Source organism: Anastrepha ludens, chromosome 5 (genome assembly GCF_028408465.1).
Source record: "Anastrepha ludens isolate Willacy chromosome 5, idAnaLude1.1, whole genome shotgun sequence".
Taxonomy (NCBI): Eukaryota; Metazoa; Arthropoda; class Insecta; order Diptera; family Tephritidae; genus Anastrepha; species Anastrepha ludens.
In genome coordinates, this window is record NC_071501.1 from 50104983 (window position 1) to 50118704 (window position 13722).

The 13722-nt window shown below is 40.0% G+C and overlaps 1 protein-coding gene across 1 annotated transcript in view; it reads left to right on the plus strand.

The window, feature by feature from the left end:
• The first annotated feature begins 2087 nt into the window (after positions 1 to 2087).
• The window catches only part of LOC128864508 (homeobox protein H2.0), a 43647-nt gene continuing 32012 nt past the window's right edge, over positions 2088 to 13722 (plus strand). The window contains exon 1 of the mRNA XM_054104206.1: positions 2088 to 2877. Within this exon, the coding sequence (XP_053960181.1) occupies positions 2280 to 2877 (598 nt within the window). The 5' untranslated portion in view covers positions 2088 to 2279. The remainder of the gene's footprint in view (positions 2878 to 13722) is intronic.

A 13722-nucleotide genomic window follows, 5' to 3' on the forward strand; every position in this document is an offset into this window, starting at 1 on the left:
AAAGATTATCAGCATGATTTTGACCTTGGATTTCGAGCTTTACGCAAAATTTGATCGAGTAACGTTGCTCCCCTCCAACTGGGGCCGGTTTCTAGTGGAAGAGGAAGGTCCAACGATCATTTTCGACGCCACCAGCCGATTCGGTTGATCGCTTGGCAGACGCTCCGCACGGGAAGGCTCATTACATTTCAATCAAACCCTGTATGTATTTTATACTGATTGTGCTTATTTTTATTATTTGTAGGTGATTTAAGCCTTGTGGGCTACCGCGCACTAAATACTAACCTCAATAGTAGTGTGGAAATTGAAAATTCACAATTTGTTTAAAAAAGTGCCTATACAATGTTTCTTTCGGTGTGGCAATACTAACGAATGTTATAAAATTTCACATTTTTTCAGCGTTCTCAATAGAAAAAGAGTTTCGCATCTAGTTACCCATGATCATAACGCAACTAAAAATGCTTGCCAATTGCAGTGCAGTGGCATTCGTAATACCAAATAGGCTTAACTATTTTTTCGACAATTTACAATAACAAATATGAGGTGGACTTTTGTTTTTTGGTAGACAGATTAGCAAAAAGCACATTTCATATAAAAATAATAATAATTGGCATATGCATATGTCCGTGACCGTTAGATATATTAAAGTCTTTACAAGAATGTATTTAATTGTTATTTTTTTTATTACTTATTTAATCCCATATAGATGGAGAGACCAGACGAAATGCAAAATTAGCAGAACGTTATGGCCCACCTACAACCTTAAGCAATCGTCGACATTGATAAGCATGAAACGCGGGACCCCTGGAGACTAACGGCAGTCATAACCGGCTTTTGATCTGTGGGAGAACAAGCAGCCAAAATGGGCATCCCTCACAACACATACTGTCACAGTTGCAAGCAACCGGAGAAAAAGGAAGCCATCTTCCATTCTCTCTTCGAATGCCCTACCCTATGGAAGGGCAGAATGTTAACCCTGGACAAACCGCTATTCGAGAGTCTTGAACAGCTGTTTGGCTTAGATGTCAACAACCTGATAAGGTTTCTGAACCGCACAGACAGGATATAGTCATGCCGTAAATAACTGGTAAACAAGAAGCTAACGAGGATGTGGACACAAAATGGTGCGGAAGCGCTAGTTGGATTCTGGACGAATCACCACTTAAACCAACCAACCAACCCCATTTAATAAGCTGCTCATATATAAAGCAATACTGAAATCAAAGTGGACATACGGAGTGCAAATCTGGGGCTCAGTTTCAAAATCAAATCTTGCCATCATTCAGAAGTTCCAGTTAAAAATGCTGCGCATATGTGTCAACGCGCCATGGTTTGCCTTCAACGATAAAAATTATCGTGATCTTGAAGTGCTATAGGTACATGAAGAAATTGACATCAGCATAAGATATAACAACCATCTTGCTAACCATCCAAATCCTCGGGCATCAAGCCTATCACACACGTCTTCTTCTAAAACTTTTATGCCTACTGATCTGCCACAAAGCTTTAAAGTATAGACTTTAAATAATCGTCTCTTTTGAAACTTCTTACACATGCCATTTTGTTTAAATTAAATGTAATACTAAATGCTATGTATGACAGATTATATTTAATAAATAAAAAAAAATTTGCCCCTTCCAGTAGGAAAATGCATTTAATCAATAGTTTTTAGGCATAAAATAAATCTGCTTTATATATGTATGTATGTATGCAAGTAGGTACAATTCGAAAATACTCTTGCCTAATCCGGTGCTCTATAAACTTGGTTGTACTGCCTTAAAAGGCAACAGATCATTAAATTTCTAGATCAACAATTTATGCATAATGAGCATCAAAAGTCTTTTGATCTTGTGTGATTTTGTGTAGAAAATGGAAATTCATCAAGTTTAATGTTCTCTTTAATTTATTCATATTGGCACACGCGCTTTTACTTACACAAATCACAATAACGCACCACTGTATCTACACGTAAAATGGAAATCGATTTGTTTATATGATTTTCCGCTCAATTGATTTGTTCTGGCGCAGCGCGCGATCGGATGCGGATGCTGAAGGCGCTTTAGTGCGGCGTGACTACTCTTACCAATCGGTGCGTACGCGTTACGAGAACGAGTTAAGAGAAGAAACTTTGCGAATACCGACGCTGTCGACAAAAAGGTGTCGAAAGAAACCAGTGAAATTGAATCGCAATTCAATAAAGCATTTAGTAGATTTTGTTAAAATCAGTAAAGGTTTTAAATTAGAATTAACAAAAAATGTTTTTTGCCTAAAGCCGTAAAATGGGCGTATTAGAAATAGACCAGCTCCTAAACACAGTTATGGAGTCCACGCCCACGCCAACGAACTTAACAGTGAAAAAAGCCGTCGCCAGTGATTTACATAGGCGATCGGAGAGTGTTGAAGAAATGCATGTAGAATTTACAAAATCTGTCGAAATCGACAACAACAGTAATGAAAATATCAATGCGACGAAATTGTCAGTGCCAGTTGGTGAAACGAAAATTCAACTCAGTTTTAGTGTTGATCGTTTACTAAATATCGAAGAAACGCGTTCAGCCGAAAATAATTCACATCAAGAGCTAAACGAAGCTTTTGAAATATTGAAAAATTGCAATAGCAGTGAAGTGAAGTGCTCAGAAAATGCAAATATGAGTGTGTACGACTCATGCACACATCCAAATTGTTCGGGCCTGGTGGAGAGCACACAAATGCGAATTGAAAATTATACGTTAAACTTAAAGAAATACTCGTCGATCGGCAATGCAATGACGGGGAAATTTTACCGTCAAATGCCGTCATTGGCGCCACCATATTTGGATTTTAAATCGATCGTGCGACCGACGCCAATAAGGGCCATCGGTAATGGGCGTGAAACAGGTGAGTGAAGCTAAGAGCTTTGAGGCAGTGAAACAGATACTTTTATAGGTGCATTCTTGAGCTACGCTTCGATGTATGGTACAAAATAAAGTCTGAAGAAAAGAAGTGGAAGAAAAAAACATGAACGCGAATTGTGAGCCTTTCTACACTGAATAAATGGAATGGGCTGCAAAACTGTTTATCAGAAATTTTTTCAAAAGTTTTAACTTTTCGAAAATTATTGAGTGGAATAGAAAACGTGAATGAATTGTCGAAATGAATAAGTTAAAATAAAATAATAGTAAAACAAAAATAAATGGAAATTAATATATTAAATAATATAAATAATAGTGCAACAATATCAATTAACAATGAATCTATTGATCTAGGAGTTATAAGCAAAGAACTTACATTCAAAGATCATATCGAATATATCTGCAAAAAAAATCAGTTTTTGGTTTCTTTAGAAGAATTCGAGCCAAAATCAACATCATGGCTGCAATCAGAGTGCACAACGCGATTGATAAGCCACATTTCGATATATTTCCTATATTTTTGCAATTTGCATTAAAAAAATATAGATAGATTGCAAAAGTTACAGAACATGGCCATAGAAATAAACATGAAATGCAGTCAGCGCAAATTCTATGTTAAGAGTTTAAAGAGTTAAAAGTAGAACAAAAATTACGTTAAGCACATATATATACAAGGTGGCGCAAAATTAATCATCAATTTTATTTTTGAATACAAAAAAACTAATTTGAGTGATGAAAATCTTTGTTTTGACGCTCCATCGTTGTTGTCTAGTTAACAAGTGTTAAATATGATTCACGTAAGACCCCATATGCAAAAATTACAAATCTTCCAATAAGGTGATTAAGTTTGCGCCACCCTGTATCAAAATAAAAAACAGCACAACATGTTTAGGTTAGGTTAGGTTAGCCTGGTTGGCAATAAGCCACGCATAAACCTTTTGGTCCCTAGCGATACCAGATGGAGACCGACCTCTATGAATACCGCACAACATGTAAAGTGAACAAAGTTATGCACTTAGAAATGTCAATTATTTGAGAATAGCACTTCACAGAACAACGGTAGCATAAAATTCGATCTACCATAAAGGATTAAGACTTTTTAACCAGTTACCAACACACACTAAAATGGAGACTAATGCCAATAATTTTTGATGACAGTGTCATAATTTTAAGGAAAGTGAAACCAGTTTCGAAAGTGATTGTGGAATATTTAGCATTAAGATAAAGTAATAGGCATATAGGTGGTTGGCATCTCTTCTTAATGATCTGCAGGAAACTGGACACATCCAAGCCTACGCAGATGATGTGTGCGTATTCATCTCAGGACGATCACTTGTAAAGGGTGTTTTTTTAGAGGTTAGGTTTTCAAGTTGGCACTACTTTTTTCGTAGATGGTCTTTTTGACAGCTGTCACTTGATTTATGCTCAGTTTGGTTTGCCATTTCATAATGAATAGACTTACACCTGAACCACGTTTGCAAATCGTGCAAATTTATTACGAAAATAATGGTTCGGTTCGCGCGACGCTTCGAAGAAAATTTTGTTCAGCGATGAAGCTCACTTTTGGTTGAATAGGTATGTCAATAAGCAAATTGTCGCATTTTGAGTGAACATAATCCACAAGCCATTGCTGAGACGCCGTTACATCCTCAAAAAGTCACTGTTTGGTGTGCTCTATGGGCAGAGGGAACCATTGGTCCATATTTCTTTAAAAATGAAGCCGGCCATAATGTTACAGTCAATGGAGAGCGCTATAGAGCCATGATTAATGACTTTTTCGTGCCTGAATTGGACGATGCTGATGTGGACGACCTTTGGTTCCAACAAGACGGCGCTACATACCATACAGCCAACGCAACAATCGATTTATTGAAGGAAACTTTTGGTGAGCGCATTATCTCGCGCCGTGGACCTGTGGCGTGGCCTCCAAGATCCTGCGATATAACACCGCTGGACTATTTCTTGTGGGGCTATGTGAAGTCGCTTGTCTACGCAGATAAGCCCGAGACGATTCACGTCTTGGAAGAGAATATTCGGCGCGTTATTGCTGACATACGGCCCCAATTGCTGCAAAAAGTGGTCGAAAATTGGGCCTCTCGGCTGGAATTTATTCGAGCCAGCCGCGGCGGCCACTTGCCCGAAAACATTTTTAAAACATAATGGGAAACCCTTATCTTTATAATAAAGCTAAATTCTTGCCCATAACATTAAATTATATACGTTTTATTTCATCTTGAAAACCTAACCTCTAAAAAACACCCTTTAGTTATATGCAATAAAATGCAGGTAGCCCTAAATATGATTGAGTATTTGTGCGAATTGCATGGCCTTTCAGTACCTTAGTGCTTTTCACTAGGAAACGCAATATGGAATGCCTGTTACTACCCACATTGAAAGGGGTAACACTGCAACTATCTTCTGAGGTTAAATATTTAGGAGTAATCCTAGATAGTAAACTTACCTCGAAGAAGCACGTCCAGTAGAAGGTCTCTCGAACACTAAAAGTCTTCTGGTAGCGTAAGAGAGCCTTTGGTAAGACATGGGGTCTAAGACCGACGATAGTACACTGGCTGTACATCACCCTGATTAGACCGATTATTACATACGCTTCTGTAGCCCTAAACAGGCTACAGAGGAGTGTGTGCTTGGGTATCACAGGTCCCATGAGTACGACATCTGCTGATGCCCTTAATGCCATTCTGAACTGTCAACCTTTAGATCTTCAAATTCGAAAGGAAGCAATGAAGGTGGCATACAGGCTCAAGTTAAACGGAGTCTGGGGAAATGAAGTAAGCACTGGCCACTGTCAGATATACCACCAGTTGTCGGAGCGGTGCACACTGTTCTCGATGTCGGTGGACGATCAGGTGCCTGTCGTTGGCTTCGGTAGGAAGTATGATGTTTTGATCCCAGATAGAGATCAATGGTTAAGCCTAGAGAACCTATTAATGGGATATCAGTTCACTTTGTACACCGACGGATCCAAAACCAGCGATGGAAGCGGATCTGGATGGCGAAGACATTAAGTACTCCTATGCCACAGGACAGATGGCCACGGTATTCCTTACGGAAGTCTATGCCATCTTGAATGTGGCAACAGTATTGAAATTTGTAGTGACAGTCAAGCTGCACTGAAAGCCCTTGTCAACCCACGCTGCTCTTCGAAGTTAGTCGGTGAATGTAAGACAGAACTGGACAGTGTTGCAAAACACAACAAAGTTAGTCTTATTTGGGTGCCTGGACATTGTGGTATTACAGGGAACGAGTTAGCTGATAAATTGGCTAATGAAGGCTCTGCAAGTATGCCACTAGACCCTGAACCCTTTCTAAGTGTTAATTCCGCATCGATTTAACTATGGATTGACGACTTCATGAGGTCTACCCACAGAAGTCGTTGGTGTGAGTTGAACTCGTGCAGAGTAGCCAAGTGCTTTATGAAAGAACCAAACAGGAAAACAGCGACCTTTCTCCTAAAACTCAGCAGAACTCAGCTGGTGGGGGTAATCACAGCGCACAACGTCTGTGGTCAGCATATGGCTACCATGGGGGTCGTAGACAGCCCGATATGCCTGCATTTTCCAGAATCAGACTTATTGTATTGGTTGCGATATACTGAGTATGGACAAAGTTCATACTCTTCCTCTTCCGGATCTCTTAAAATTCATCAATGAATCCAAGTGTTACAAATGGAGCAGAATTACTCAATTAGTACAAATTATGAACCATCAAAAACAAACATAAAAAAAAAAATAAGACGGAAGTAAAATTGTAGAAAATGCCTGATGTCATGCCCATTTTCTGGTAATTCTCGATATCGACTTTATATGCGTACTGCTTCCCTCTTCATCCAGAGCCAGCATAAATATTTTTGAGATCGGATAAAAATTTGTCCACTTGGTATATGTTAATACTAAATTTACGTCTGATAAATAATTTAAGCGGTGTATATTATATATATTTGCCATAAACAGAGTCTGGCAATCGAAGTGTAAACAACTTCAGACAGCTCACGCAGCTGACGCCCGTGCATCAGAGGTCTGTTAGTTGACTAAATGAAAGTCCAGAGTATTGTTTACAAGCACGTGGAAGCATTTTGCCGAGAGTAAACGCGAAGAAAAGAAAATCAGTAATGGATTTCAAAGGTAATAGTGTGATTGCATTATATTTGACTGGAAAATCAGAACCAGCGATGGTTTCTGAGCTCGAGCACCTTGAAATAAATAAAGCTTTTGTTTATCCCACCATGACTCGTTACAATGATACTGGTAGCATCGCGAAACGTTATGGAGGTGGTCATCAAAAGACTGCAACGTGAAATGATTCAAAAAGTGAAGGGGCGACTTTAGCGAAATCCCCGACCCGCGACGAAGTGCCAATCAAATGGCGAATGAACTGAAAATATATATCTGACCGCATCCGCCACATACTGAAAAACGACCTCAAAGTCAAGCCTGACAAGATCCCAAGGTGTAACGCGACCCGTGCCTATTGGGTGGGTTTGGCAGCCGGGGGATAAAATTTGGCTGTCTCTTAACGGAGCCCTCCTGATATCAGGCCGCCTCAGGTTGTAACGGTGGCCTTGCCATGGTATGGGGCGCTACCATGGCGGACGGCTTATTTCCCCTTCATCCTCATTCGTCACCGCACTTGGCGACATGGGCATCCCTCCGGAAGGGCAGGTGACCTTAAGAAACAGATAAATGCACAAACAAAAACAAACAAAAAATTCGGATAGCGCAACCAAACGGACTGAGGAAGTTCGTAACTCCCTCAGAGGACAAGCTCTTGGCTTCTAGTCAAGAGACGGTTGATGGCAAAACTGTAGGTCACAGCACGCCATCAACTCTAAATCAACCTTCTACATCCGCTGATGCCAAGGGGCAAAAGCGTCAACTCGTTAAAAAACGCCCGTCTAGGTATAAGCTTTACCAGAGGTCTCTCGCTACTCTCGGCAGAATAAGCAAAAATGAGGCCGAAGGTAAAACTCATCCCAAAGATGCGACCGATACGTCAAGGTGCTAAAAGGTGATTGACGTTCCAGGCCACCCAGAAGGCAGAAGCCGTAAAACGCAATCGTTCGCAGGAAACTGGGCATAAGACGTCACACACTGTTTTGACGCCCAAACCAGCCAAACGCGCGTTTAATGAGGTGGCACGGCAGGTACCTGCAAACGGCGTTGGACGAACTAACGAACCGCGGTACAACAAACTTCGGTTTGGCGTGAGAAAAGCGCATCTGAAGTTATTCCGTTCTGCGAATCCGGAGGGTGAGCAGGACGAAGTTGACGACGCTAATGAGTTGCGCATGTGCATGCAACTGGAAAACGCCGGTTCTTCCAAAAACGGCAGCGCTAATGAGCAGCATACAGGCATGCAGCTTGACGCTCCTAAAAACGACCAAAAAGTATCAAGGTTGTCCAGATCAATATTCAGGACTGCAACGGACAACCTAAACGTTCTCCTATCGGAGGAGGACGTGGATAGCGCTCTGATACAGGAACCCAGAGAGCGGAGCACTGAGGTAAGCGGATTCTCTCTTAGAAACTACAACTTGTTCTATAAGCGGACCCAGGGTAACGCCAGGGCATGTATTGTAGCAAAATGTGCGAAATGGAGGCTGCTGACGGCGTCAGCATGTACATGCCATACAATCAACCAGCACCGCCTGACGAGGCTCGCAGGCTTGTGCTTGACAGCAAAAACAATATCCTGCTATTAGAATGTGACGCCAATGCGAGACATACCTTATGGGGGAGTACCGAAACGAATGATCGCGGTGAGTCCTTACATGAATTTATTATTAATACTAACCTAACAGTATGTAACAGGGTTAATACCCCGACTTTAACCTTACCAAGCACGGAATGCTTTACAGGATGGGTGGAAGTAATAGATGTTATGTCCGAAAATACTTCAGTGAGAGTAGAAAATTGAAGGAACTCAAGCAAAAAGTCTTTTTCGGACCATAGCTGGATACTCTATCATATTGATCTTGAGGTAGATCGACCCTTACCATAGGGAACAGGACAGGAAGGATTCCGATCCATCAAATCACTCTCACAGAAAACATTGAGAGTAGGGTCGCAACATTGGAGGAAACATTTAGTAGGACCTATAAAACATCGTGTCCAATTAAATATAGCAAAAAATCCTATTCTCCATGGTGGAGCAATGAGCTCTCAAAATTAAGGGAGCAAGCCAGATCAAATTTCAATCTCAGCTACTCAACAGGTAATTGCCAGTTGTATAGAGAAAGTCGGAGACAATACAAGAAGGCAAACAGGGCCGCCAAGAAAGAGAGCTGGGGAGATTTCCGGTCTTCTATCGAATTTACCAGAGATTCTGCGAGGCTTAGCCGTATTTTGTCCAAAGATCATTCAAACGCTTCTTGGGTCAAGAGGCCAGATGGTACTTGGACTTCTACGGCAGAAGAATCTCTAAAACTTCTTTTAAATACTCACTTTCTGGGATGTAGCGCTCATGACAGCGATGTTGGGAGAATCCGGCGGAGCCTATATGGCCCATAGCATTTTGTCGATGTAATAGTTACGAAAGAGAACGTTGCATGGGCAATCAAATCATTCTCACTTTTCAAATCTCCAGGCCCTGACGGGATCTTTCCTAAGATGTTACAGGAAACTCTTGATAGTAAAAACGTTTGACCCTCTTTTAGATATGCACATTAGAAGTTCGCTGGAGAGCTGTAGTATCATATACATATCAACTGCACAACATGCTTATCTCAAAGGCAAATCTGCGGAGACAGCGCTTCACGAGGTAATCCGAACAATAGAGGGGTCTCTAGTAAGCAAACAGTATACCATGGCAGCTTTTCTTGACATAGACGGCGCATTTAATAACGTTAGCACTGATGCTATCCAACGGGCGTTAATAGACTTAGGGGTGGAAAATTGTATCAGCAATTGGATCATCTCTATGCTAGAAACCAGGATCATCAAAGCTAACATGGGTAATATCAACAAAACTAAGAGAGTCCATATAAGGCTACTCCACATGGGGCAGTATTATCTCCACTTCTTTGGTTATGTGTGATTAGCAAAACCTTAATCGAACTTAATAGAGGGCATTAAACAAAGGGCATTAGGCGAGCTTAACTCTTGGGCCACAGGCTGTGGCCTAAGTTTAAATTCGCTTAAAACAGAACTTTTGCTTTTTACCATCAGATATAAGATACCAATCTTTACCCTACCAAGTATTAACGGACAAACACTCTCACTTTCACCCAGTCACCCAAAATAACTTAGGGGTAATTTTGGACTCCAAAATTAGGTGGAAACTAAACGTCGAAGAACGTGTAAGGAAGACAGAAATGGCTTTATATGCCTGTAAACGTATACTTGGAAGAAGATGGGGTCTTCAACCTAAGCATACATTATGGTCGTGCAAGGCGGTTATACGACCAATTTTATCGTATGGTTCGGTAGTCTGGTGGAAAGCTCTAGGGAGAGAGATTACAACACCAAATTACTTGGCAGAATATAAAGATAAGCTTGCGCAATATCGTTCGGTGCAATCAGATCATGTCCTAGGGAGGCCCTCAACGCACTGGCACACGTTATTCCAATAGACCTACACATTAAGAAGACGACAACCATGAATGCATTTAGGTTAAATGAAGCGGGTCGCGGGAAAGAAATTACTTATGGTCATACCAGTCTATTATTGCGACAAACTCAGTTAATCTCGGTGAGGACTGACTATGTACATCGTTCCGACGGTAACATTCAACAGGAATTTTGCCACTCTCTTTCCAACTAAGGAGGAATGGAATAAGGGATTCTCACTAAACAACTTCGTCACTACAATTTATACAGATGGCTCTAAAATGGATTGTGGGGTAGGAGCTGCTACATATTCTTAAAATAAACTTAAAATTGAAAAATCTGTGTCTCGCAACTGTCTGGCTTAGATGTCAATAACCTAACAAGGTTCTTAAACCGCACAGACTGGATATAATCATGCTGTAAATAACTGGTAAACAAGTTAGTAACAAGGATGTGGCAACAAAATGGTGCGGAAGCGCTATTTGGTTTCTGGACGAATCACCACTCTAACCAACCAACCAACCATTCTGGAGGTTGCTTTGAAGTCGTTGGCAGACAAACATTTCGGTGACAGCCCATGGACGTTTCAACAGGACTCTGCACCGTCTTACAAAGCTCGAGTGTACCAAGAATGATTAAAAAGTAACGCTCCGAACTTCATAACGTCCACACAATGGCTCTCGCGTTCACCAGATGCAAATCCGATGGATTATTCTCTTTGGGTCATTTTGGAGAGCAAGGACCGAATTAAAAGGTTCTCCCGTCTCAAGGCGCTAAAAAAGCCATTGTCCGCGAGTGGGCCAAAATACCTGAAAGTCACTTTCGCGGAGCTTGCAATTCGATTCTAGACCGTCTCAAGGCCATAGTCAAGGCAAAAGGTGGTCATATCGAGCAAAAGTAAATTGATTCTGTGATGTGGACCTGGTTCTTCAGCTCCAATATGAGTTTGCGTCCAGAAATCGGCCAAGAAGGTGTTAGCATTCGTTTTTTGGGATGCGTCAATAAATTTCGAATACATATTATTGTAACCTGAAAAAACAAATTGTGCAAAATACCCAGTTTTCAAAAGAAAAAAATTATTTTTCATCAGGATGGCTTAAATGGCAAAATCCATTAATTAAAATTTGAACTGTTGGAGTATCCACCATATTCACAGATTTCACAACTTGAGGCTTCCACCAGCATACGCGGAAAGCGTTTTTCATCAAATGATGAGGTCATAACAGCTCCGGAAGCGTATTTTGCAGCCCTTCCAGATTCTCACTTCAGAGATGGAGTTCACATATTGGAATCTCGTTGAAACAAGTCCACTGATGGTCAGGGAGACCAAGCAAATGGACGGATCTACAGTTTTAATCCGACTCCGAACTGCAAGTGGTTTTTGGGAGAAGCTTTTTTGTAGTAGAAATACACTCGGCGTTTGCCATTGCCTGCCGAGGGGCGACCGCTATTAGAAAAAACGTATTCTATTATTTTATATTCATGCACGGATATTCGAACCTACGCAAACATGACATCTTGAAAACATAACATCATTTTTTTTTTTACAGAATTTAAAAAATAGAATTAGAATTATGACACAAAAATAAATGAATAAAATAGAATTTTTATATCCACAAAAAGAAGAAAGTATTTTAATATCCACAAAGTAAATATCCAGCAATTTTATCCAAAAGAATATTGTAGGGCAGTATTTAGGACCGACCGAAAAATATATATCGCCGAAGATTTCATAGTTCTACGAATCCACCTACCAAACTGCTCTCTGTATCTACATATAGTTAATAAAAGGTACCAAGCTAATTGGATTCATCAATGCGCCTCTATTCACTGTGAATTGGGGCTTTACCTAACTGTGCTTCCCAAGTCCTAGAAGTACAGGGTGGCGCAAATAACCATCCACTTTCAACTATCAAATTATAAATCTTCTGATGGGGTGATTAATTGATTAATGATTAAAATGAATTGTCGCGCATATTTTCTAATAAAAAATAGTTCTGTGCCCTTTAAAGTTATGTTTAAGTAATAAATTAAGCCAACTTAGAGTCTTCTGTAATATCACGACGGTATCAATACTTTCTTTTAGGAAGACGTCGCAAAAAATAATTATTCCAAGCGAGTCGCGGTACTAAAACAATTAGAAATACCTTAAGGAATGCTAGATAAAACTATCGCGCACTCCCATTTAATAAAGTTCTGTTTCATTACAGACTACGTTTTTCTTTGACCTCTTTTTGAAAGCATTTCTTTTTAATAACCACACGCCTAACTGAACTCCAAATGATCTTTGGCACGTTTTGCAAATCGTCACTGTCTAAAAGATGACCAATGACAAGAAGAAAGCTTTGATCGCTCTTCATTTGTAAATGCCATTCCAGCGAATAAACACACAGCCGTTGCAAATATCATCAATAGAACTACGAGTACAGCGAAAGTAAAATCGATGATATGTTGTTGCTGATTCGATTGTTGTTGATATGCATATGTTGTGTGTAATGCATTTTTCCATTGTTGAAAATTTTTATTTGTTTGCATTACTGTATTACACAGTTAACCTGTGCCCATACTGAACACTTGCCTTGCCACTGATGAACCTATCATCCGGGAGCAAACAGTTGGCAAATGTTTTTGACACAAACAATTCCCGCCGCACCAAATTGTGACTTCCTTTATTTCATAATTCTTGCATCCATTTGCCATCAAAGCCAATGCGAAGGAGTTCAGCCGTTCAATAAAAATTGTTTATATGATCCGTGATCACTTAAAGAAAAATAAGAAAGCAAAACAATAAATCGATACAATCTGTGAATGATTTCATAACGATTGGAAAAATGTGGAAGTAAAAGCATAATTGTTGCAGTTGATTGTACTCCAATTATTTATTTGTACTTTTTGTCCTCAGTTTTTTTGTTTAGATAATGCACATAAATTGTAACTCATTAGTGTTGCAGGAGAAAAAAGTACAATACATGCATAGGTATATGTCTATGTATGTATACTTGCGGATGAGTAGTTTGCGGTGTACATAAACAAATTAGTTTTCCAATTGGTGAATGAAGCATTAACAAGTACGAGTAAGTAGTCAAGACCAACTCTTAAACTATAGTGGAATATTAAAATATTTGTATTATTAAAATATGCACACGCACATTATGTAAATATCTAGCAGAAATATTATTTTCACTTCTGCACTCTACTGTAGTCCAAAAATGCGAGTGTTTTGATTATTAGACAAATAATCTGCCTATTTTCTAGCTGGCTAGCTT